Raw genomic sequence first — 27,514 nt, forward strand, 5'->3', positions numbered from 1 at the left:
TAAGAGGAACACCTGGATTCGTGACAGAAGTGAGGGACACCGTATCGACTGCAAGCAACACGAGGGGGCAGCACTTTCTCACCCAACCCTGGCAGTCGCGTAAATATTTAAAATTCTCAAGAGTTGAGCGTGTAGCTAAATGATGTTACGAATGAAATTGAACGCGATGCTGCTCTTATTGTGTGTTGTGTAGTCATTGGTGACTGGGCTGAGATCATCAACTTGCCGCGTTCGAGAATCCGGTTTAATCACGTGTGGCTGAAACATGAATTTCAACCTCGGATCTCAGTGATGCCAACTCAGCATTCCACACTCTGAGGGGCCGTCCATAAATGACGTCACGCGATTTTAGACGATTTTTGACCCCCCCCCTCGTCACACGGCGTCACAAAAATAGACCCACCCCCCTCAAATATGACGTCACAAAGCTCTGCCCCCCCCACAAAAAAACATGCTTCAAATCGCTTTAAACTATTGTCATTGTAGTGCGTATTTAATGTGGCCCTGCACTCTGATGTTGTAGGAGAAAACATTTATTAAAAAGTCTATTTCATTAAGTAGAACGTGTTGTCTATATTTATGAAAAGTTACGCATTTTGATGTGACGTCACATTTCTCAAACCCCCCCCCCCCCTCGTCACACATCGTCACAAATGTCTGACTCCCCCTAGGTGCGTGACGTCATTCATGAACGGCCCCCGAGTCAGCCGGCCACATTCTTCTCCTGGTTCTTCTCATCCTCAACTTCCTCCTAGTTCTGTCGACTATCCTGATATCCGCGTCTTCAGGGGGAGGGAGCTCAGCTTGAGCGTTAGGAGATGCATTGCTTGAGGCACGAGCACTGCTCGTTGTATCTCACGCGGTCCGTGGATCTGGCTGGCCTTTGACAAACTAGAAGGGCATCTTTCGATTTAAAGCTTTCGTGACTGCAGGGATTCATCTTCTTGGTTATTTCCGTAAAGTCACATAGAAGGGAAATAATAAAATAATAAAAAATGTTGATATGTTAATTCCTTTGTCAAGGCGCTCTCCTCCTCTAACCCAGCTTAAATATACGCTGCCAAGCTTGGTGGTGTTCATTCGGACGCTGTCTTTCCGACAGCCCTGTTCTTCACCTGAGGACGGCTGCTTGCGTTGTGGCCGAAACGTCGTGAGAATTGTATTTTATTATGTTTAATTTATATTATTTTATTATTTCCATTCTACGTGACTTTACCGAAAGAACCAACAAGATAGAAGAGCATCGTCTGGCTTTTGGGCATGGGCACATAAGGAGGGTGCTGGGAATGTCCCGGGAAGGGTCGTGATGAAGGCACCGGGCAAGTGTTTCCAGTCGAGTCCCTCGCTCATTTAGCTCGGTCAATCAGCGGCACGTGGCTGACCATCGAACAAAGGCGGCGGTCACCGCACACAGGCAATCTTGGCTCATAGTAGGTAATAATAATGGAGGGGAGGGGGGTGTCTATTTGGAGGACGTCACCTGCTCATGAATATTAATGAGGGGGGCTGGTCGACGTGGAGTGACGTCACGAGCGTTAAGGACATTCCTGGGTGATTATAGGAGGGATGATGAGTTCGTGTTTTTGCATGGCCATCGAACAAAGACGGTCACCGCATCGCGCGCTTTCGGATGCGGTTCTGCGGCGTCTGGAACGCTCTTCCTTCCGATATCAGGAAGCCACTGGAGCTATGCACGTTGTAAAAAAATCTAGATTGAAAATTAATTCATTTCGAACTGCTTTTTTGCGGTTAGTTTCATGTCTTTCCCCCGCACCTCGAATTAGCACGGCACTTTTTTCTCACCGTACCTAACCAGGTACGTTGAGAAAAAAGTTCAACATACATACTGGTGATGATAGTGGTAATGATGTTGATGGTGGTGATGTTGAGGAGGTACTTGCATGTTCAGGAAGTGGGGGATGTTGACATTGATGGTGGTGAAGGTGGTGATGCTGATTCGGCTGTCTGGAACGCTTTTCCTTTCCGATATTAGGAAGCTACTGGAGCTTTGCAACTTTTACATTCAAATTTAAAACTAATTTCTTTCGAACTGCTTTTTGTGTTCAATTTGTTGTCCTTCCCCCGCACCTCGAATTCGCAGGGTTGGCTACGTACGGTGCGAAAGAAGTCACAGCATTCAGTAAGCCGTGCCGGCTGTGCCGTGGCGACTCTGGACTCGATCTTCTTGATAAGCTTATCGGCACACCGCCTAAACCGCATCCGCGCAAACCATGGGCAGCTGATGTTGATACTTTGATGATGATGATGCACAAATGAAAAATGTAAAACTCTCTGGTGGTACCCGGTGACTGTGGTCACCCGGAAAAGAACTATGGAGCACAGAACGATTCAACGGCCGATTCACAAATACGAAGGGGGCATCATCACAGCGATACGCTCTGTTCCACCCGACACAATCATCTGGCCGCAACCGCCTGCATGTAAAATGTGAGTCGTTGCTCTAAAACCAAGCCAGGTAAAGTCCACTTAGCTGATTAGCTCATCTCAGTGGCTTATCATCTGCGAGAATAAATAGGAGCAGCCAAATCATCTGAACGCATGTTTCTAAAAGCGGAGGGCTTTCTTGTTTTACACGCTTTTATTATTTAACTCACTCTGTTGTTGTTGTCATTGTCGTATCCTCAAATCTTGTAATTAAATTTTAACCCACTTCCCAATGTGGTATCGACGGCAAACTTGGTATATTTATGTCATACTGATGACAATACTATATTCTATCATTAAAAATAAAAACATATATTTTAAAACAATATTTTTTATTTGTTATGCTTCGGCTTGGCTCTAATGGTCCACGCTCAACTAACGTTTGCTGTAAATGACCACGGTCCCTTACGTTATGGCAAGCTTCGGGGCCACTTCCTGGAGTCGTGGAGTTCTTCCATTACTAGTACGGTACATTTCATTAAAGCGTGTTTTAAAAAAAGTTTTTTAAAAAATATTACTTCGTTTAGTTTAGTATAGCTGTTCGCCTTTTGGCGTCCTCTGGATTAACACTATTTGAGACTAGGCTCGAAAGAAAGCTGTCTCTTGTGTGGTCCAATCAGTTTCAAAGAGAATGCATATACTTTCAGATAATGTTTTTTGTTTGCATGTTCACCACAAATATATATGGTTAATGCAGGCTTGATTCCTTGAAAAAAGGTTTCTGTTTGGTGTTTTATTATATTATATTCTTGGTTCTTTCGGTAAAGTCACGTAGAAGGGAAACAATACAATAATAAAAATATAAAACAATAAAATTCTCACGACGTTTCGACTGCAACACAAGCAATCATCATCAGGTGTGAAAAACACGGCAATACAATTTGGAAAAAGTGGCGGTTTTTTCTTAACATTAGCACCACGGACAGCGATTTTGCCAGTTGTTCAGCCAAATAATCTGAACGCATGTTTTATTGCCAGGAAGGGTAAAACCTATTCTTATAAACTATTTTTTTTATTTTTACAGGTAAGGCCCACTGAGCTATGTAGCTCTTATTCAAAAGTGCCCTGGCCTTCACAAATGAGAGCTCAATGAGGTGGCTTATCATACAGAAATGTACAGCAGCCAAATACTCTATAACGCACGTTTCTAAACGCGGAGGGGAAAATCTCCGGAGGACCCGGAGAGAAAATCCACTCGACCACGGCGAGAGAAACACGCAAACTCCAAATACACAGGCAGCAGGCATCGCCAGGGTCCGTGATCGAGCCCACGATTCCCTGCGTACCGGGCGAGGGAGTTGACATCTCGCGTCAAACGTCTCACCGGACAAGAAGGCGAACCGCGTGCAGAGGGAGTCATGCAGGTCTCTCGCCAGCAGGGGCTGCGCGTCGCGTTGCAGGAGCTCGTCTGGGTCGGCGTGGAACGAGTTGGGGAGGCGTTGGGGTGGACACGGGGGCAGCGAGGGGACGTGGGAGAGACAAAGACCCCGACAGTCAGTGGTGCGCATGGAATGGGATGTGGCACTTTGCACAGCGGATGATGTAAAAAAGCGCACCCACCAATCGCCATTATTTGGACGCACTCGCTATCAACGTTGTCATCATCGTCGTCGTGAATGTAATGGCCGGGCAAGGTATAACCGCGTTTGATTAATGTTGCGTATGAAATAAAAATGCATTCCTGCCAATCTCAATCATATCATTTGATTGTACGTTGAACTTCTTTGGCGCCGTACGAAGCCAAACCACCAAACGTGCTTATTGGAGGTGTGGCGATCAAGGGCTTCCTATGCCTTGCTGGTCGAGAGTTGTTTTTGTTTCAATTCTTGACCATCCTGGTCAGTTGGGGGCTGCTCAGGGGGTAAGGCAACACCATTTGTGATCTCACTTCACACTGAATTCAGGACCTTCTAGAGGGTTCCCATTGTTCCAATACCCCCATCGTAATTCTAACACAAGAATATAATAGTAAAAAAAACATAATTAAATTTGTATTAGATTTTTATTATGTTTTATTTTTATTATTTTATTATTTCCCTTCTACGTGACTTTACCGAAAGAACCAAGAATATGAATCCCTGCAGCCACGAAAGCTTTAAATCGAAAAATTGAACAGTAATAGATAAACGAAATGAAAAGTATAACGCCGAAGTGAGCAAAGTTCACTGACAGCTACTCGTCAAGGATAAGCGCGATGTGCTTCTAGGAATGTGTATTGTTCGTGTGCTTGCTCAGAGCTTAACAGTTCCCAAGTGGTAGCCACATTTTAAATTGGTGTGAAACCGAGCAAATTAGACTTCTTACAGGCAGGTGATACATCAGCAGCGCTGCCACATCACGGCTTTGTCATCATGCTAAGACATCAATCCATGTGTTCTCGCTGACAGTTTTTGTTATCGCTTAAAGTGCAATACCCTTGTCAGTAAAAAAAAAACACGAAGCGTGTGTTTTCATCGTCAACGCACTTGCCCCACGCTCTCTTGAAACGTCTTAAATAATAATATGATCATCAAATTACCATTGTCATCATCATTCATGATATCAATGCAATATTAATCATGAATGCTATCTGTGCCTCCATCATCGCCATCATCATCATCATCACATGTATCCATCATAGTTATGCCATCATCGTTAATCTGCTAAATTGTCATTATCATCACCGTGGCACCAATATTATACGTGGCGTGTTGTTGCTCCCTTCGTTTGATATTCCCACTGCATTCTGGGTTATCGAAGACAATGAAAAATGCTTACGAAAAAATGTATCCATGTCATCACCAATGACATCATCAGCTTCTTATAATTCTTCATCATCATCAATGCCACTTTTATCATCATATTTGTCATCACTGTATAATCTAACACTTGGAGAAATCTGCTCCATAATATTTAGAAGTCTGAGTGGAACTTTTAATCCATTTAACTGATGGCCCTGTGTCAACCTTCGATTTTTAATTCGCGGACCGTCATGCGATTTAAAAATATTTAGACAGCGACTCACAACAAAAATATCTTCATCTGCAAAAACTCCACGCGTTCATCAATAACACTGTGGTCATCCAGCAGTGGGTTGAGAAAACATGAGCTGACGTGTACAGTGAGAGTAGGGGGGGAAACGTGAACACGAGATAAACCATCACAAAGGCAAACGTGAAAATCTTGAACAAAAAAAGCCAGTGTTATTGAAATGAATCGATAGTTCATTAATTTTACTTTTCGAAGGCATTTTATTTGCAACTACCGTATATTTTCAGTCTTGGAAAACCACTGCACCCACATCGATTTAAACATTTCCCCTTCAAGTGACCTCATTTCAGTCACCGCTAATGACAATATCTCACTGCCGCAAGCCGTGCAGAAGCCCCGCACGGCACAATTATCGCGAGCTACGTGTTTAATTAGCACCCATTAATTTTAGCTTTTTCACATATAGGAACCAAAACGGCTTCATTTCAACCTCCCTTTATCGAACTTCTGCCTCGGTGTCTCACACCAAGACGTTGGCAAAACGAGCACCACTGGTGTAAAGTCAACAGGGCGGACTTGCCCTTGCCATATAAATGTGGAGTTTTTTGCCACTAGCTCAGGGCTGCTCGAGTAGATAAGCACCGCCACCCCAACCCATTCTTTATTTCGATGGGAAACGATTTTATTGACTTCCGGCCAAACAAGTCGACTGACTCGAACTTAGACCAGCGTTGACATGCTCTATACATGACTACTGCTCTGCCACCTTCCGATGAGCACCCGCGGGACCACCACTCTCGAGTCAGAGAGCAATCCTGGATGATGACGCCACATAACTTACCTTGAAGTCATTACAAAGTTCACACGATGAGGCACATTTCAACGAGTTGTGCGTCACTTTGAGGAAGCCATTGGGAGCTACGCACTTTTAAATCATCTAGAGTGAAAACTAATTTCTTGAAAACTGCTTTTTTGTGTTTAGTTTTTCTTGCCCTTCCCCCGCACCTCCGATTAGCACGGTTGGCTACGTACGGTGCGAAAGAAGTTCAACACACATACTCAACAGGATTACGGTTCGCATGGACTTCACTCATTGTTTCCTCCACCCGTGTACCAGACTGACCGCCACGATGGCAAGATGTTAACTGCCTCGCCTGGTATACAGGGGGTTGTGGGTTTGATCCCGACTCTGACGCCTGCTGCAGATTTGGAGTTGGCATGTTCTCCCCGGGGTCACGTGGATATTTCTTCGGGTCCTCCAGTTTGTCCCCGAACATTTAGAATCAACATTCGTTGAGAGTATTTGGCTGCTGTAAACTTCCACGCGATAAGCCGCTTCGTTGTGAAAGCCAGGTCGCTTCATAAAAAGAGCGAAATTGCTCAGTTGGCCTTACCTGGTAAAAAATTACTTTCGTCTCATCCGTGCTGTGTTCAACTACCACACACTGCAGGTTAAGACACTTTGTCTTCATATTATTATTTCCTCGCACTCCCCCGCTTTGCAATTCTCTAACCTTCATAAATTAAGAAACATCAACTCGTCATATTCTTATGGGTATTTCGGTAAAGTCATGTGACTGTACCGAAAGACCCAAATAGTATTAATTCCTGCAGTCACGAAAGCTTTTAAGTCAACAATCAACTCGTCAGTGACATTACATCCCTCAACAGAGCCATTTGTTGCTGGCTACTTGGCGTTTTGCAACTGCGATTTCAAAAGATCCCCAAAAAAAATCTGCCATAAAGAAATAAACATCGTGCAATTATTTCCCTGCAGTGCTTTATATCGTGAAAGACACATTTCATCGAAAGGACGTCTAAATTAGATCACACGTTAAGTTTCTGTACAAATAGCGGGCACTGTGGTAATCTTATTTTGATGGATGTCTTTATGAACGTCAAGATACATCTCCATCGTGGACCCTCCAGAGTCGTGCCATCACCTTTGCGATCGAGATTAACCGTGGAAATGACTTAAATCTCAAGATTCAGCACTGACGGTGCAATACATGCTGGAATATGAACCTTATGAATATATGTAAACGAAACAAAAATCACACGAAGCAGTTCTTTCGTGCAATAATTGGCGACACGGTTGAAGACAATGAACTTGCCAAATGCTACTTTAATTCCAGGTTTCATGTGGGGTGGCTGAAACCTACATTTAAATCCTAGATGTCTACTTTTAACAGCCATTATTAACCCCAGGAGATAGTCAGAAATACACCCGATTAGCACGGCTGGCTATGTACGGTGCGAAAGCAGTTCGATATACATATGTAATACTCTTTCTTGAGACGGCTTCGGGATCAGTCCTTTTATTTCCACTCCACAATACACTGTGCTCACTCACTCTCCGTTGCTGGCAGACAACGGAGAGAGGACAGACTTCGCACTAAGTCCCCACCGCGCACGTGGCACCCCGAGCACCGTCCGCGCGTGACCCTGCTCTTGTCAGTTTCAGTCTGCTCCCGATCGTTCTCCCTCACTCTCTCTTAATCCCTTCGTCACGTGGTCCCCCCAGCCAATCGTCGATGGACAGCTTCGACCATTCTCGATGGTTCCCTGTCAATCCCGGGACCACGCCCCTCATCCGGCTCCCCATTAGCTGGGGCCCCGAATGGCCAGGCCAATCACTCCTGATGCCATGTCGTGATCACGCCTGGGCCATGGTCCCTATCTCAACCCTTATTGGCTACAAGCAGGACCGGCAAGCCAATCCCCACGTGAACCCTCTATGGCTGTTATTACACATACATACAGAACCAAGGGTCTCAGCAATTCCCATCCTACCACCTTACAATGTTAGTTGTGCTTTGTGCCCATTTCAAACCTTGCGCTCCCATTAACATGCTAATGTCTCTTTAACATGCTAATTTTCACCTGGCAGTCCTCTGATTGGTGGAAAACCAACCTCCGTCGGTTTGGCTATCCACCACTTACATTTTCATTGGCTGCTGACATTTGGGCTACGCCCATTTCAAACCCCTTACAAACAGTTTGCCTTGGAAGCTAACCCCCCTTTTCCTGAAGACGACCGCTTGTGTTGCGATCAAAACGTCGTAGTTTTTTGTTATGTTTTGTTATTTTCTTTGAACCTATCTACGTGACTTTACCGAAAGACACCGAATAATATGAATGCCAGCTCAGTATGTCTGACATGATCTCCCTGTGAGACACGGCTTAGCGGCAGTGCATTCGCTGCTGGTTGTAGAAGTTCGTGGTTCTAACGCAGCAGCCGCCCTCGTTATTACTGCCGGTGCATTCACCATGATGCTTCTCACAGTCGATATCAAAGATCCTGTTCTACGTCGTTCGAAAAAGCAGGCCATTGCGTACCGGAGTCGTGGTCCAAGTTTTCAAAAGCACCCGCAAGTTACTCAATTGGAACACACAAGAAAAAATCATCGCCCGCTACTTCGAAAACCCAGGCCATCCTGTATAAACAAATCGAAAATGATAAACAACAACCCCCCCCCACCCCCAGACTCTCGGCATGTCCAGGCCACAGTCTCTCATTGCCGCAGCCATAATGATCATCCCCCTCCTGGGCCAGCCGGCATCGCGGGGCCTTACTTTGGGCGAGGACCTCCAGCAGAGAGCTGTCGCACAGGTGCTGGTGGTACGACTCCATCTCGGCGAGCGTGATGAAGCCGGTGCTGCGGGCGGGCCGGTCGAGCTGCCGGTGGCGGCGACGTGGAGGCTCCGCGCTCGGGCTGGCGCGGCTCACAGAGAGGACCGGCGCGGCGCACCACGGGAGGGTGGCGAACTTGTGCGACGGCCACTCCATCTGGCGCCCTTCGTCTTCCCGCAGCGTCGCCCGGCGTGCACCGACCCTTGAACCCAAGACCCCCCCGCCCCCTCACCTCCCCACACCTCACCCCCCGATGAAAAAAATTGGAATTTCTGCCACTGGCTTTTAGCTTCGCCGTCAAGTTTGTTTCTGTATTTGTATTATTATTACAAAGCGAAGTTTGCTTTCAGGCCGATTTTTTCACGGAATCTTCATTCGCGCTTAACACCACGTCTCTCTTGATGCAGTTGCACGCGTACTTACGGCCCTGCTGCCACGGGGTAACGGTTTCACGACTGCCGCGCCGGGAGATCGGCGAGCCGGTTGAAATAAATTAATAACCCCCCACCGCTGACCACCCAGCAATGTAAATGGGCCACAGCACAACGGTTCATCAGAGTGGTCAATCCAATCGGCAGGGTGCGTGTGGTGGGGTAACACGTGAGGTTACTCACACTTCTTCCAGAACGTCTGGCTAGCTCCGAAGAGTGGGCCAGAAGGAGGCCCCTTCCGCTAGCAGTGGCGTGTGTGGGCACTTGCAGGACTGCGCCTTTACCTCGACTTGTTTTCCGTTCGCTACAGGGTACTACGCTTCGCTGGTTTTCCACTTGGGTGACTCAGGTCTCGCTTGACAAAAGAGAATGTTGGTCTCAATGGGCTATTTCCAGGTTATAATAATAGTCATCATTATTATTGTATTATTTGACGTTGACCTACCGCTATGGATTTTACAATCAAACTCGAGGTTTGTAATTTATGTATTTATATAACGGTATGCCCCTGGCTATGAAGCTACGTTGAATTTTGAGAATTATCACTTTGTACTTTTAACCATTGCTGACATCTGTTAATGAATGCTATCGTTGGGATACACATTTCACAGCATTCAGAGACCTACTTTTCTTTCAGCAGTAAAATTTAATAACACCATCGTGCGACGCTCTCATAGCTTTTTGCTGCAAACCCATGAAGATCAATTACATTTAAAACTAGTCGAGTACAACTGCATGTGCGTATACGTGCGGTTAAATGCAAAACTAGCGAACGTTCTCATAACCCCCTTTTGTAGAGGGCCCTTGGGCTTCCATGCGAATACACATTAAATCCACTGTCTTTAAACTCGCGTCAACCACACAGCCGTGGGCAGCAATAAAATCTCATCATCTGCTAAAAATGCCCCGACAAATATCACATCATAAATGGCACTGGGTCAGATGCCATGGATATTTCATTTAGCGGAGGTTACGGAACGATACAAATGACATTTACTTTACAATAAAGGGGTCTTCAAATTCCCAATGTCAGCACAAGCATTTGAATCGATTCAGCCATACAGGTGTGATAACACTGAGTGTCTATAATATAATTTTTTTTTCTCACAAAAATGGAATAGTCATGTTAAAAAAGGTGTACTAATTATGTGTATATACTGTACAATATATGGAATATTAGTAACCACTAGCAACCCCTAGAGTGGCTCCAAGCTCTTGTGGCTCCAAGCTCCCTCGTGAGCCCCTTTCTTAAGGGTCCCTCGTTGCCCCAAGCCCCCAAGCGAGCCCCCTTCTTAGGGATCCCTCCTGACTCCAAGCCCCCCAAGCGATCTCCCTTCCTGTCCCCAATGCTCGACAGCGACGGTAGATCCGATGCCGGCCACGCGGCCCCTGGCCGACCCTCGCGCGACCTTCCTCTTGACCCTTGCCTCGACCTTCGTCTCGACCCTCGGCCAACCGGGGGGGGGCTCCTTTATTCAGCGACGCCGCTCACGGCGAAGGAGCAAGAGAACGCGGCAGACGAAAAGCGGCCTTCTCCTTTTCGGTGACGGCAGCAGCAACAGCAGCTCTTCCCCCCCCCGGGCAGCGACGTTAGCTTCCAGGTCGTCTTCAGCTCGATTTACGCGGAAGGTCGTAGAGTGGCCAGGGCAGCCCTTTTCTGAGATGGTCAAATCCGCATCCACTTTAACAAGGCTGAATATTTTTCGATTTAAAGCTTTCGTGACTGCAGGGATTCATCTTCAGGCTGAATATTCCAGGGTCCGGTATTTCTCGTTCGTCGAATGCCGCGGTTCATTAACCCCAAATAAAAAGACTCCAGTCTTGTCAAAAAGCTTGCTTCTGATTACAAGTGTCCTCAACCCAGCGCTTCAGAAGTGACGTTCTCTAGCACCGACAACTGTCACGTGAACTTCACAGCCACACGGACCTTTCTCTGGAGTCCATACGTCCAATGCAGTTCTCGGTGTTGGTTTCATTCAATGACCACGCTGCGCATTCAATATACGAAAGAAAGTGCGTGGAAATAGCGTTCCAGCACTCGCTTATTCTCCAGTGAGTATGAATCGGGGGGGGGGGGGGGGGAGGAAATAAACCTCACGCTCACTGATGAGACGTAGAACAAACAGCCGTCACCGCGTCAGCTGGGACAGTGAACCCGACGTAGGCACTCTTCAGTGGCCTCTTTGAAGCGGCCTATCTCAACTATCTCAAACAAAACGCGACGACGCTCCTCTTCATCGAAAACAAAAAACGGAGACTCCACAAATGGCCTTGAAGGGCACGGCAGCCAACGCAGCAGCGGTTGACGCTGGCCTCCGTGTAGCGAGCAAGTGGCCGCTCTGCCTTATCCCGCGGAAATCTGCCTCGCTCGCTCGCTAAATATACCATTTAAGTCCTTGCCTGAGCCAGTCCTTCCAAAGAGAAGGGTCATTGCTAGGATCAGGACAATTACAGTGGCTTAATCGGCCGAGCGTGCCACGGTGAACGATGCCTTTGAGCGGGGGGTCAACGTGACACGAGCGGTTATGGTGACACCGATAACCGCAGAGGAGTAATATGGCAGGGATGGCCGTTAGTTTTCTAGGAAAGTCAAGATCTTCCAAAAAGTCTCCACAGTGCCCGGTTCACCCGAAGCTACAAGTCACGGGGATCTCTGCAACGTCCACTGTGAAGCAGACGCCGCACGCATTTGTATGGTCAACAAAACACCACCGTGGTACTAACCAGGGCAGCCTGCCGGGCTCGAACCACAAACCTCTGCAACAAGAAGTTAATGCGCCTCCGCTGGGCCGCGTTGCTTGCCACGCTCAGGAATTGTTAGATCGTAGCAGCTGCAGGACTGTACTGGATGGTAGTGATTTGATCGGCTGCCTTATATATTCTTTCGTATGGATTCATAGCAACAGATTAAAGATGTAATTACACGCTTTTATTTGTATTTAACTCACTCTGTCTGTTGTTGTTGTCATTGTCGTTGTTGTATCCTCAAATCTTGTAACTCAATTTTAACCCACTTCCTAATGTGGTATCGACTGCAAACTTGGTATACTTATGTCATACTGATGAAAATACTATATTCTATCATAAAAAACATATATTTTTACTTTTTTTTTTATATGTTATGTTTCGGCTTGGGTCTAATTGTCCACGGTCAACTGACGTTGGCTGTAATTGGCCACGGTCCCTTACGTTGTGGCAAGCTTCGGGGCCACTTCCTGGAGTCGTGGAGTTCTTCCATTACTAGTACATTTCATAAAAGCGTGTTTTGAAAAAAGTTTTTTAAAATATTACTTATTTATTTTAGATTTGTTATCCACTGAATTGTCTGTTCAGAAGCAGCGTGGATCTCGTCCGTTTCCTCCTTTAAAGGAGTGGAGACAGCAGCAGCGGCGGAGTGTTTGTGATGCGGTCGATGGTTTGGGATTTGTGGCTGCACTCACAGGCCGCCGAATCTTTGATGCGCCATTTGTGCATCGGCTGATGGTCGACCATTGGCGGCGTGGAAGGTTGAAACCATGAGGTTCGACGGTAGGGCCCTGTATGAGATGTTTATTTTTGACGTCGGACGCATATATTATGCATATTGACGATTGTGACTGATGTTTATTTATAATGATGCTCCTTCAGGGCATAGACAGTTACATATTGCACAAATGTAGCCTAATTTCAGGAAAGCATCACGCAATATCAAGATCAAGGTCTCCAAAGATGCCACGGTGGTGAGATGCTAGCTACCTCGCCTGGTATACAGGAGGTCGTGGGTTCAATCCCGACCCTGGTGCCGGTATATTTGGAGTTTGCATGTTCTCCCCATGGTCGTGTGGATGTTTTCCTCCGCGTCCTCCGTTTTTTTTTCCTCCACATTTGGAAACGTGCGCTAACATTATTTGGCCGCAACTAACTCTGCATGCTTCGTTGAGCTATAACACTGGTCAACACACTTTTTCTGGCATAAGGTATTCCAACGGTTTTTAGGTAATTTTAGGGTGCTGATTCCAAATCTGGCATCAGTTTTTGTCTATCACATCAGGTTTTTTGAGATATCAAATATTGCATTTTCAATAAAAACTGCAGAAGAAAAATATTAAATAAATGTGGATATCTACATTAAATGATATTATAAACACACTATCCTAAAAATACAGCACCATATTTTAACACTAAAGCAGTCACTGACTCGCAACAACTTGCAATCATAAGTGACAGAGTTAATTTCGGGTAAAATCAATGAAAATGGGGTATGCCGATAACATAAAAAAGAAATGTGATAGAGCAAATCTGAGATCAGATTTGGAATCAGCACCCTTAAATTAGTCTAAAACAGCTGCAAAAGTCCAGGCCAGAAAAACACTTTTTTTCTTGTTGACCAGTGATATTTGTGGCCAGATCTGCACGTGCTGGAGAAGGAGGCCGTCACATGGCTCTGTGTCTACAAGGGCTGGCGTCCACACACACAGAACATCGACATCCATATGTATTTATTATAAAAAATGCATTTATTGCGTATCTGGTGCTCTATTTGTGTGAAGGTCATGTGCAAAAGCATTCGCTGCATACAATTTTAAAGCAACTAACAGCACTTTGAGATCGGATGTCTCCAGTTTTAAGGGTGACCTTGGCCTTGAGATTCCGTGAGGCTTTTCTGAATGAGGCTGTGTTTGCGCAAACTGTCACCGTCTCGCCCTTTAAGATCATCATCTTCATAAATTACATCAGTCACAATCGTCAATATGCATACTAAGCGAGACATAAGTGCACCGTATATTGCTGAATATTTTAGTTTTCATCAAATGTACTCGAAGCGTCATGAACTGCGCATGAAATATCTTTTTAGTGACCACCCCCCCCCCTTGCCCGCACCAGGGGGCACCTTTTCCCCCCAACCCGGACGCAGCGAAGAATTCTCGTTACGCGATAGTCGAACCCAAACGTACAATTTCAGAGCTGGGATTTCGTGCCACAGAAGTGCACGAGCAAATCGAACATGACGTCTTTGTTTCGTGCTCTCGTCGGTGACTGAGCTGAGACCACCAACTCGCCACACTTGGAAACCGGCTTAATCACGTGCGATTTGAAACCCAGGCATCGAACCAAGCAGTGCGCTCTGAGTCGCCCGGCGACCTATTAAACGGGAGTATATTCAATCAGGGCTGGGTAAATGTGCAGCATCCCTGTACTTAAAGCCCCTTGACCCACCAATGCCGCTCTGCCACAACAACTGCAGAGCGGGTTCAGCAAGCCGCTGTTATTGGGCAGCTCGGCTCCCTGGCAGAGGTCGCAATCGGGTACCCGATACCCGTACCCTACCCGATACCCGGCTACCCGTACCCGGCCGGGTACGGATACCCGTTTGCGACCCTGGTGCGGCCGGGTACGGGTACGGGTAAGCCGTGAGTCACCATTTGTCACTCATTTCCCAACGTCTTGTCTCTTCTCACAATTCAAGTTCCTAGAATCAACCCACCCGCGCCTGCAACATGGCTTCATCTCAGAGGTCGCAATCGGGTACCTGATACCCATACCCTACCCGATACCCGGCCAGGTACGGGTAGCCGGGTATCGGGTAGGGTACGGGTACGGGTACCCGTTTGCGATCCTGGTGCGGCCGGCTACGGGTAAGGAATCAAAACCCGTTTGCGACCTCTGCTCCCTGGCTACTAGAACGGGAAGCTCTGCACTCTTGGCTGGGAATGCCCTCTGGACCAGTTGGCACGTGACGACCTAAACACGGAAAAGACGCGCGCAGTGAGCAGCATCTCTCGCGTCGGTCGACTTCAGGGCTTTGTGTTCTTATTTATTTAATTATTACACGCTTTCTATAAACTCACTCTGTTGTTGTTGTCGTATCCTCAAATCTTGTAACTCAATTTTAACCCACTTCCCAATGTGGTATCGACTGCAAACTTGGTATACTTTTGTCATACTGATGACAATACTATATTCTATCATTAAAATAAAATAAAAAATATTTTTTAACATAATTTTTTTTAATGTTGTGTAATGTTGTGGCTTGGGTCTAAGTGTCCACGCTCAACTAACGTTGGCTGTAAATCACCACGGTCATTTACGTTATGACAAAACTCGGGGCCACTTCCTGGAGTCGTGGAGTTCTGCCATTACGAGTACGGTACATTTCATTAAAGCGTGTTTGTAAAAAAACTATTTTTAAATATTACTTATTTCTTTTCTAATGATTTAACGTTACAAAAGTAACCTGTTTTAGCTTGGGGTAGTATAAACTGACTCGAATATTTGTTAAATCGAGTTAAATTCATGATTTTTCTGCTTCCCTCCAGCTAGAGTTACCACCTTTTTCCACAGTCCAAATCCAGACACAATTCTCACTCAGCCTCGATCTATTATAACTCTGCAGTTCACTGTAATATAGTTCAACACAATACCACCAAATCTGGGGGCAAATCAATTCCCGTTATCCGTACACAGCAGCCCCTACCTCCAGCTGTTCGAGAGAAGGGAGGATGTAACAATAAGGAAGATGGAGCGACAATAACCGAACTGTTATCTCATCATCATATTAGAGTAAGCACACAACACGTACAATTCGAGTACGACGTTTCGCCGGTCATTACAACCAGCATCATCAGGCGGACAGCCTTACTAATTGGCTGTGTCGGCAAAACGTCGTCCTCGAATTGTAAATCTTGTGGGTTTACTTTCCAACACACCGGTGTGCTGAACTAGTAACGAATTTGCATGTTTTGTTGTCGTGACAAACCTTACTGGTTGGCTGTGTCTGGTGATGGCGGGTTAACGACACATTTATACTTTACACGCTCTAACCCAAAAACCTCATTTGTAGCTAGTGCTGATGATAACACATCACACCGGCCATCAATGTCTCCCCAGTGCTGATGATAAACACACTCCGCCGGGAACTAACTTGAGGCCGAGTTGACCTAGGGGAAGGCCGAGGACAAGCTCGGATACCACTTACATCAGCTAGGTCAGCTGTGGTCAGGAATCAAACTCACGTAAACCCGGTTCGCGGCACGGTGCGTTCACCATCGCAAAGCAAAGCCTGCTCCCCACTCACAAACACACACGTTCACGCACGCACAAGAACATTCGCTTGTAGAGGACAACGCTGACGCATAATCCACAGTGCTGTGTGTCACCACGCCCCATCCACCCACCCTGAGCCTTGCCTATGCTAATGAGCATTTGTACCTGCAGATGCCTGACACAATCACAGGGAGTTCGTTATTTTCATAAAAGCTAAGCGGGGAATTTGAGCCTGGATAGCGCTTGGATGTGTGACCACCGAGACAAGAGGCGGCTGTAGTGGGCGATGTGGACGGCAGAGGGCACTAGCAGCACCATATAGACTCTACCAGCACGTCGCCAACCCACAACGACCAAAGTGGTGAAGTATGGTCAAGTAACCCTCCCTGCCCTGCGTGGCGTCGGTAGTGGGGGCCTATTCCAGCAGTGGAATGACAAATCGCTCCGTACGTGTAAAGTTGTACCCTTTTGATCACTGTCGCACGACCATCTGTACTCACATCCATAATTTCGCCGTTGTATGTATTCGGCATCGGTACAGCTGTGCTCACCAAGACTCATACGGCAGCTGGTGGGTTAAGCCCCAATGACACAGGAGACGTGAGCTAAGCACGGCTTAACTCGTCATAACGCGCAACGGTTCAATTTCAGTTTAATTCGTGATTATATATTTTTTTTACCCCCCCGTATTATATTAACATACCGAGGCACAGAGGTGGGACAAAGTCATTGTTATGCAAGTCCAAGTCGAGTCGCAAGTCATCAAATTCATGACTCGAGTCTGACTCGAGTCCAAGTCACATGACTCGAGTCCACATCTCAGAGGTGGGACAAAGTCATTGTTATGCAAGTCCAAGTCGAGTCGCAAGTCATCAAATTCATGACTCGAGTCTGACTCGAGTCCAAGTCACATGACTCGAGTCCACACCTCTGCCGAGGCATGTGTTTAGTTTTGACCGATTTCAACGTTGACAAGGGAATGGTGCAGAAGGTGGAATCGTTCGCACCCTGGACTTCATCAAATAGGTTGTCGGTTCAATATCTACAGAATGGCAACATAACAACAATGGGTTAAATTTCTATTTAAAGCTTTCGTGACTGCAGGGATTCATCTTCTTGGTTCTTTCGGTAAAGCCACGTAGAAGGGAAATAATAAAATAATAAAAATAAAACATAATAATATAATATAGTAAAATAATATAAGATAATAAAATAAAATATTATTTTATATTTTATTATGTTTTATTTTTATTATTTTATTATTTCCCTTCTACGTGACTTTGCCGAAAGAACCAAGAATAATGGGTTAGATTGTGAACGCCCTCACCTCTCTCTATGTCCTTCATACCTGGCGGTATAAACAGAGCCGTCCCTCGGGCGACTGCCCCGGGCCCCACGCTTTGGGTGGGGGGGGCGTCCAGCGGTTCGACGACATCACGGCGGTATCGGATGTAATACTTCCAGTTAAGTTCGAAGGCGTCGGCGTTACCCATACAGCGTGACTTGCCCCGGACCCCACACACCCCGATGTCATACCGTGTCAACCCACGCGGTTTCAGCCCGTATTCTTGCACAGGCAAATTGAGTTTTCAGGTCCACACGGCGTACAGCCGTTTCAACGCAGGCAATTTTTTTTTTCAATTTGTGTTTCTCCCTTGTGATGGGACTTTGTAGGATGAACGTTGAGATTTATAAGGGCACGGGGTGACCAACAAGGTCTAAATTGTTCTATAATAAGGTAGGGCACTGATAAGGGGTTGACAGGTTATAGTATTTGAAGGCGTCAGGGTACCCATACAATGTGAGTTGCCCCGCGCTCCGCACACACCCCTCTACACCCCCCTTTGGACGGCCCTGGGTGTATCGGCAGGTCACGTGTGGTGGGGTAAAGTGTGGGTAGGTATACTGACCCCTTGACAAAACGTTTGGCCATCGTGGAAGAGTAGGCCAAAATGCTGTTAGTGGAGGCCAAGCCACCGGCAAATGGCGTGAGCAAACGATTGTAGGACCTCGCCCTTCTCTAGCGCCTATCACATTGTCACTGTGCTATCAACAGCCACCGACACACGACAAAGCTGCAGTATTTCATTGCACGATGAGCACCCGCTGTACCGCCACTCTTGAGTCAGAGAACAATCCTGGATGATGACACCACGGAACTTGCCTCTAAGTCATCACAACATTCACACGTTGGGGCGCATCTCAAAGGATTTTGTTTGTCACTTTTAGGAAGTCACTGGGAGCAATGCACTTTGAAATCATCTCGATTGAAAACTGATTTCTTTAGAACTGTGTTTAGTTTAGTTTGTTGTCCTGCACGCAGACCTCCAATTAGCACGATAGGCTATGTACGGTGTGAAAGAATTCAATGTACATAGACTCACACAAGGACTCATAGACCCACAAAGAGACCCATAGTGTGTTGTCCCCCCCCCCCACACCTGTGATTATAACCGTGATTATTATCACGGTTGGCTACGTACGGTGTGAAAGAAGTTCAACAAACGGACATACATTCGAAACCAGGACCTCAGAGTAATGCTGGTTCAGTGATCTGACGCAGCGAGCCACAACCAACCCCTTCACACTGAACTTTCGATTGATTATGTTCAGCGCATTAACCAATATTTGATCGGGCATAGGTTGAATGTGGGTCAATTTGTTGTTTGAGGATGTGAGCGGCCTGTTGTTTGGAGGAAGTGCGATGATTGATTTATCTCTCGCGCCGGCCAATTTTGGGGTCATTCAGAACAGTGAGCACTGAACACAGCACCCACAGCTTTGCGTTGCCTGCTCTAGAAACACCGCATGGTGTTCTCCGTATCATAAGATGATGCTCCAGAGAGCAAAAACACAACCCAAAGTTCGAGGTTATTTGAAAAAAAAACAAAATTAGGGAGCAAAAGTCGTCCCCTAAATTCGGGAAACAGGGGTGTAAAATACACTATAGGGTTAAACTACATTATGAGACCTCCTTTGCCAGTAGCAAGATATAGTAATAGGTTTTTACCCTTTTATCTAGCACCAAAACTGACACCTTTATACAAGGGATCATGTTTGCAATAACCACAACACAAGCAGTCAAAATGCAAACAAAAAGAGACACTACTGGCAAAGGAGGTCTCATAATGTAAATGCTTACCTCCGAGCTCTCAATACTTTGATAGTGCGCTGTTTTTGAGTTGTGTGCCTTTTGGCGTCATCTGGTCCTACACCAGTTGAGACTAGGCTCTAAGAAAAGCCGTCTCGGGTGTGGACCAATCAATTTCAAGGACAGTGCATATCATTATCAGAGTTGTCTCTTTTTTCGATTTAAATTTCGATTTAAAGCTTTCGTGACTGCAGGGATTTTGACCGCAAGTGTTGTAGTTATTGCAAACATGATCTCTTGTACAAAGGTGTCACTATAGGGTTAAACTACTTAACTAAAAACCTTTTACCAGGTAAGGCCCACTGAGCTGTACAGCTCTTTATCAGAAGTGACCTGGCCGCAAATGAAACCTCACCGAAGTGGCTAATCATCGTGTGGAAATTGATTGCAGCCAAATACTCAAAACGCACGTTTCTAAGTGTGGAGGGAAAAACTGGACGACACGGAGAAAAAAATACACGCAACTCCGGGGAGAACATGCAAACTCCAATTATACAGGCGTCAGGGTTGGGATCAAACCCATGACCTCCTGTATGCCACGAGAAGTAGATAACATCTCACCACCGTGGCACCCTACAAATATAGCGTGGAAGATAGGACAATTATGTGCCCTATAATCTGGATAATAGGGTAATTTGTGGCAGTGGATGTGTGGTGGTAATAAGGGCCACATACCGCATCATTAGACGCATCCATTCACTTAACTTTAAAATGTTCAATGTGCAATTTCCAAATAAAACTTTGATTGCCTCATGACACAATACACAATAAGTGCACCTCGTCTGGTACAATTGTGGTGGTGATGTCACCGCCACTTAGTGATGACTGTTTTTACGTATGCGTCTGAGGATGGATGATAGGTTTTAGGTGCATTAAACTAAACTTCGAGCACATATGATATCCATAGTACCATTTCCAATATTCCAAATATACTCAACTTATGCCAGGCTAGGTGCACTGTGAGACTAGATGTGGCCCACAGCTCTCGCATTAGTTTATGGGCACACCAATATGGTTACTTTTGGAGCTTCGATAAAGATTTCCCGTTTAGCCTTTCGCAGACTGTTTAGGGCAGGTGCTGTTATAGAGCACCGCTTAAGGGAAGCATTGTCCACGGCCGGGTTGATGTGGCCAGTACGATGCCCAGACGCCTTTGTCTCCCCAGTACTGATGTTTACACACTACTCACTTCATGGCTTTATTTTGGTGATTTCGAAAAGTGTATTGGTTTAGCCATGTTTGTTTGTTGTCGTACAGAGTTAGACTGATGGCCTTAATCTAAGTTGTCTTGTGGTTGTTGTTGGTTGTTTGACTTGCATCCCACTGGGATTTTTGCACACAGCCTTGGTGTACGGTGATTTTTTTCTGCAATATTTTGCTGTCTTTTCTTGGATTTTCTGTTTGCACTTAGTCACATATTCACTTTAAGATGTTTTTTGCTCATGTTTTTGTTTGTTGCGGTTGCACCCGATTCAAGAGCCGAATGGCTCACAGGGCTATACCTAATAAATAAACTTGAACTTGAATCATTTAAGGCACAGAATGTTCTCCGATATTACTCGCCGCTGATGTTCGCCATGGGCTTGAATCAAACTTTGGCTGCTGGGATTGCAGCGCGGTGCGTCATCACCCATTGTACGAAGCAGTGCAGTCACATCCCTCCCCATGCAACCTGGACGCTCGCACGCAACAGCGTGGGGAGCACTGCTAAGAACACCAGCCACCTCGGGGGCATTATTGCCATATGTTCCAGCACTCAGCAAACAGTAAGGAAACGGTGACTTTCATTGAGAGGCACTCTGTGGATTTCCACTCTCGTGCAATCGCCAGGATTAACAGCTGGTGTCTTAAGCCATCTCACGAATACAAATCCCTGCTGACATATTTATTTTTTACACAGCATCACGTGAACTTTGCAAGCAGAGATGGGCTCTCCGGTAATTTAATTACTCGATTACCATACCGACTACTCGATTAATTCGATAACACACAAATTGGGGGGAGAAATAAACAAGCCGCGCTTCTCTTCCCCGACGTGGTGATGACGGGTAGGGCCACGTGACATCATCGGTATCGTCATCCTCGTTTCTCTGGGCGTGGCTTGTGGGGGTTTCCCACCTTCAAGAAGCATGGACGTTGCCATCTTTAAAGAGGCCCGAGTAGTCGACCACAACACAAGTAGCTGCCGACACCTTTTAGTTGATCAATCAGCTGAATTGACTATTCGTCCCGACTCTAGATTGGAAGGAAGAGTCCCACAGCAACGAGGCGTGATGCTCTCGGGACAACACGAATTTAAAGTCTTCTTAGGTTTTTTCGGTAAAGTCACGTAGAAAGTAAAATAAAATAAAAACAAAAATCACAGTGATTTTTGTTTTTATTTTTATTTTATTTTACTTTCTACGTGACTTTACCGAAAAAACCTAAGAAGATGATTCCTTGCAGTCACGAAAGCTTCAAATCTAGAACGAATTTAAAGTGTCTCGCTGCTCAAGCGGGCAATGGGGCGGTTGCTCATCTCCACTGGTGGCCCTAGGCGAAAGAGCCGACAATTCCACGTTATTATGGTGAGGTCCAACCAGAGGTCGCAAACAGGTTTTGATTCCTTACCCGTAACCCGTACCCGGCCGCACCAGGGCCGCAAATGAGTACCCGTACCCGGCCGTACCCGTACCCTACCCGTACCCAGCCGGGTACCGGTAGGGTACGGGTATCGGGTACCTGATTGCGACCTCTGGGATGAAGCCATGTTGCAGGCGCGGGTGGGTTGATTCTAGGAATTTGAATTGTGAGAAGAGACAAGACGTTGGGAAATGAGTGACAAACATTTACTCACCAGTGACTCACGGTCTACCCGTACCCGTACCCGGCCGCACCAGGGTCGCAAACGGGCACCCGTACCCATACCCGGCCGGGTACGGGTAGCCGGGTATCGGGTAGGGTACGGGTATCGGGTACCCGGTTGCGACTTCTGGGTCCAACCTCACCGTGTGGAATATCTGCACTGTTGTCTTTCCAAAAAAGAAAAAAACGATACTAAATTTTATTCACCGCACGGAGATGGTAGGCTGGGTCGAGCCTTCGGCCGGGATTTGAAGTTGTGTCCTCCTCCATAACAGAGGTTTTTGGGTTAGATCACGTAAATATAAAAGTGTCGTTAAACCCGCCACCACCCGACACGGCCAATTAGTAAGGTTTGTCACGTAAACAAAACACGCCAATTCGTTACTGGTACGGCACACCGGTGTGTTGGAAAGTAAACCCCCAACATGAACATTTCGAGCACCGTGACGTTTCGCCAGTAATTACAACCAGCCTCATCAGGTGAAAGCCAGAGTTGTGGAGAATTCCTCCTGTTTCGGTCTTAAATCGAGGGGGATAATGCGATGTCGTCACTTGTGAGCCGACCAGGTGCGAAGACCAGAAGCTTTGTGGGGTTCATGTATGCATATCAATTACAATGGATATCCATCACCGGTTGGGTTGTCGATAGGGTAATGCACGCACAAGGCGAACGTCCTTCTGTGTGCGGATCAATCCCTCTCTCTTTATTTTCACGATCAGAGGAAACAAGAATATGCTCGGTGTGGTCGGCACTTTGCTTCGTTCATCATTTCGTTTTTTTTGTTTTTTTTATTCTTTGCTTTATGTAAACCACCCCCCTCCCCCTTTTTAAATGAGAAGATTTCACAAAAATGTTCACGCTCTGCTCTCCTTACCCCTTCCCTCTCTCTACCCCTCTCTCTCCCTACTCCATGTCTATGTCCCCCCTCTTGTTTTCTATGTAATATTTGTAATATTATCATTTTTTAATATTTTTTTACGACAAGTGCTGCATCTGCCTCAGCTCAGTGCCACTCAGCTGGCTCGTGTTGTGTGGGGAGCTACTGTGAATGCTATTATCTGTGCCTATCCGGAAAGAAAAAATAAACTCCTATATCCACGCGGTTACCGGAAGATAAAAAAAAAAGAAAATCGGAAATATGTCCACGCCACTTCCAAAGTGACTGCTGTTCTTATCCGTGAACAGATGTGGACAATAGGAAAGAGCTTGATCCCCTGTCCTCCCCCTGGGTCTCAAGTGTGTTTTGACCACGTGGCTTTAAAACAGAGGTTCTTAGCCTGGAGTGCACGCACGCCCTGGGGGGTGCGAGATGACCTTTCTGGGGATGCGAGGCATGGCCAGATTTTTATTTTTAGAAGGTAAATAATCGAAACACAAAGATAGCATCAAACTCTACGTATTTATTAATATTACACTTTTTGACGATTGGGAACCAATGGGGCTGGCAGCAAAGGTTGAGAACTCTTGGTTTAATACCGAGAAGAACAATCGAGACAGATTTTAGTCGAGACACAGACAACGCGGACTAGCGTGTCGCGTCTCATCACACTGTACCATTCATCCTTCACCGCACAAGGCTCCCCCTTCACCGCACGAGGCAAGTGGAAGGAAATAAATAAAATAAAAATGCACAGAGTCCCTTGTGTCGCGATGACCACCGAACGGCCTTTGGCCGCAGCATCTGCCCATAACGTGTCCCTCAATAAGTCTGTCTCTGCTACGAGGTCGTGGCTATTTCCTAAAAAAAAAAAGTCGGTAATTATTATTCTTAGGTTTTTTCGATAAAGTCACGTAGGTAAAACATTTAAATTTAAATTAATAAAAGTAAAATAAATAAAAAATATATATAAATAAAATAAAAAATAAAAATCACGACGTTTCGAAGGCAACACAAGCTTCTGTCTTCAGGTGGAACCGTCACAGCACGATAGCTGTATCAAGTAAAATTATTATTTGTTTTTCCTCGTTGACAGATGTGTCGACTTGTTGCAATTCACTCACTCGTTAACACCAGATGTGTGCGGCATTTGAAGGGCAAATGCCCCTTTAGCGTTACGGTAATCCCAACACAATGCCCCCCCCACCCCTGCATGACGCTGTATTAGTGGGTGATGTCAACAGGACAAAGCGTACGAGCAGACAGCTACAAATATCTGCTGGCAAAAAGAAATAGGAAGGAGCATTTGGAAATGGTCACGTATTTCGCATTTGTCTACTGCTGTTTGTTTATGTCATGTGCTGGCGGTGCTGCAATTAATGATGAAAGCGTTCGGCTCACAATCAGTTGGGCCTGAGTTCAAATCTCCTTCGGGGATACCCTTGGGCCCATCCTCCCCTATTTGGTCAATACAATTATTACGTCCCACTGGACCTCGTCACGGGAATGTGGAATTTAAACTTCTAGCACATCATTGACAGAGATGAGAACTGCCTCATGCTCATTTGAGCAGCGATTTTTGGACTTTTATTGCTGAAGATTACAGGTACCCAGAAAAAAAAAACAAGAGCGATTCTGCTGTGATCTGTTCATGGTTCGCACTCAGCACTTGGCAATCCAGAGGCCACCGATTCGATCTTCTGGCCCTGCAGATGAAACACCGGGGCCAAAAATCGAAATCCTTCCCGGTCCTGTCAAGCCGGCAGAATAAAGGGCACCAACCGCAATAAGTCAGTCGGGTAGGTCACGTGCAGTGGGATGAAGCGTGGGTACAAATCCACCGTTTCCAAGACAAGTGGCGAGCGTGGAAGAGTAGGCCAACATCCATACGAGAGGCGCTCCCGAGAGCTTCCTGCTGTGAAGGCGCTACTGTCAGCACTGGCGCGGGCAAGCAGCTGCAAGGCTGCACGTGATCCCTTTTTAAAACGGGAAGATGTCACGTAATTTCTGAAAAACTCTCCAAGCAGAGTGACACAAATGGTGTGGGTGCCTATCGTACCGCCCAAGAGAGACACGACGCAAGACACGTGGCTAAAACAAAAACCAAGAAACCTCGGAAGCAGAGTCACAATTGGGTAAAATAACAAAAAACACGCAGTCTCGGTTGGACAGTGTCACTTGAGAGAGCTTCCAACGAGTGGGGAACGAACGTGACGGCACCACGACAGTGGAGAGAGAGAGAGCGGATAGAGGAGCGAGTGAGGCTGGGGTAATGAAGTCAGGGCGCGCATGTGGAAGTGAGATGAATGTAAACCACAACAAGCACAGCGCCAATGGCAACAACAACAAAAGACCCCCCGTATAGCCTGTACCAGACTGTAGAGGCAAGTACTGTTAGCGAGCACCTGTGAAGGCCGGCATGGCAGACGAGGGGATGGGTGGCCAACAACAACGCCCGGCCGCCTTTGTCTCCCTAGTGGCAATGTTTACACATCGTACCAGGTACTCATGAGGCTGTGTCGACCTAGAGGAGGCCCAGGACCGGTTCAGATAATCGTCACTGTGTGTGTTGGCCGTGAGCGGGAATCGAACCCGGGTGGCCAGGTTCGTAGGGCAGCGTAGCGCTAACCACTACACCACCGCTCCCCACAATGGCAACATCACACAGACAGAATTTCATGCAGCAGTCGCATCAAGGTGATGATCACCATTATCATCATAGTGGGTTGTGATTATGATGAAGATGGTGACCCGTGGTTGTTGCGGTGGTGATGATGATGATGATCACACGTCATGTGGGCACTAATTATGGATGTGCAATGAGTGTCAACTTGATCTTAACGATGATGTCACTTTAAAGTCCACGCCATTAAATGGTGCAAGTGATGTGTCATACGCATCACATACACAGCGTTTACAATAGAATACAGCTGACATTATGATGATGATGATGATGATCCAGTCAATCTAATGATACCATAATAATAATCTAAGGTCAATAATTATAATTATTTAAGGTACATCATTATTATGATGAATTCAAGTCCATGACGACGACACTTTCAAGTTTGGCGTGCTAATTATGACAATGATTACGGAAATGCAATATAGCTGACATTATTACGACGATGACAGTCAAAGTCATGTTATTAACGTGATGATAATGATGATAATGACAAATCCAAGTCGATGATGATGATGACACTTTCCAGTTGTGGTGTGCCAATGCTGACAATGACAACGGTACTATCAAGTCAATTATGATTTAAAGCTTTCGTGACTGCAGGGATTCATATTCTTGGTTCTTTCGGTAAAGTCACGTAGAAGGGAAATAATAAAATAATATAAATACAAAACAATAAAACGTCGTGCGAATTTGTATTGTTTTATATTAACATTATTTTATTATTTCCCTTCTACGTGACTTTACCGAAAGAACCAATAATATATAAGTCAATGATGATGACGATGATTCTGTATACAAATACACACGGAGAGACACATCAAACGACTCGGCCAACAGGACAGCTGAGCCCAAATCTCCCCACTAAAGTCCAGTGCAGGGCGCCGTGGCCAGACAAGGAGAGAGACAGAGAGAGAGAAGATTGCCAAGGGCACAGAAAGTAACGCGGTAAAGACTCACCCACAGCGCGCGCGACGAGCTGCAGCCTGTGCACCAGCAGTTGCAGTGCCGTGATCTCCATCCCTGATGATGTCCAGCAGCGAGTGACCTTGAGGATGATGCCGGTTAGCTCGGGCAGGCAGGCAGGACGGTACGCACACACGCACGCACGCTCCAGCCCCACGCGTGCTTGCCTTGGGACACCCACGGATGGTTACGACCGTTGCTACCTCCAATGCTGCTGCTGTTCCTGCTGCTCCTACTGCTGCTGCTGTTCCTGCTGCTGCTGCTGTTCCTGTTGCTGCTTACTGCTGCTGCTGCTGTTCCTGCTGCTGTTCCTACTGCTTCTACTGCTGCTGCTGTCCCGCTACTACTGCTGCTGCTGACTGCTGCTGCTCCTACTGCTGCTGTTCCTGCTACTGATGCTGCTCCTGCTACTGCTGCTGCTGTTCCTGCTGCTGCTGTTGCTGCTACTGCTGTTCCTGCTGCTGCTCCTACTGCTGCTGCTGTTCCTGC

At 46.3% G+C, this 27,514-nt stretch overlaps 1 protein-coding gene across 1 annotated transcript in view; it reads right to left on the reverse strand.

Moving 5' to 3' along the window:
* The window catches only part of LOC144734426 (guanine nucleotide exchange factor DBS-like), a 209,555-nt gene extending 182,253 nt beyond the window's left edge, over nucleotides 1-27,302 (reverse strand). The window contains exons 1-2 of the mRNA XM_078616610.1: nucleotides 27,020-27,302; nucleotides 3,770-3,853 (exon numbers count right to left, since the gene is read on the reverse strand). Coding sequence (XP_078472736.1) covers nucleotides 3,770-3,853; nucleotides 27,020-27,080 — 145 coding nt within the window. The 5' untranslated portion in view covers nucleotides 27,081-27,302. The remainder of the gene's footprint in view (nucleotides 1-3,769; nucleotides 3,854-27,019) is intronic.
* Between the last annotated feature and the right edge of the window lie 212 nt (nucleotides 27,303-27,514).

Source organism: Lampetra planeri, chromosome 51 (assembly GCF_965212315.1).
Source record: "Lampetra planeri chromosome 51, kcLamPlan1.2.h2, whole genome shotgun sequence".
Classification (NCBI taxonomy): domain Eukaryota; kingdom Metazoa; phylum Chordata; class Hyperoartia; order Petromyzontiformes; family Petromyzontidae; genus Lampetra; species Lampetra planeri.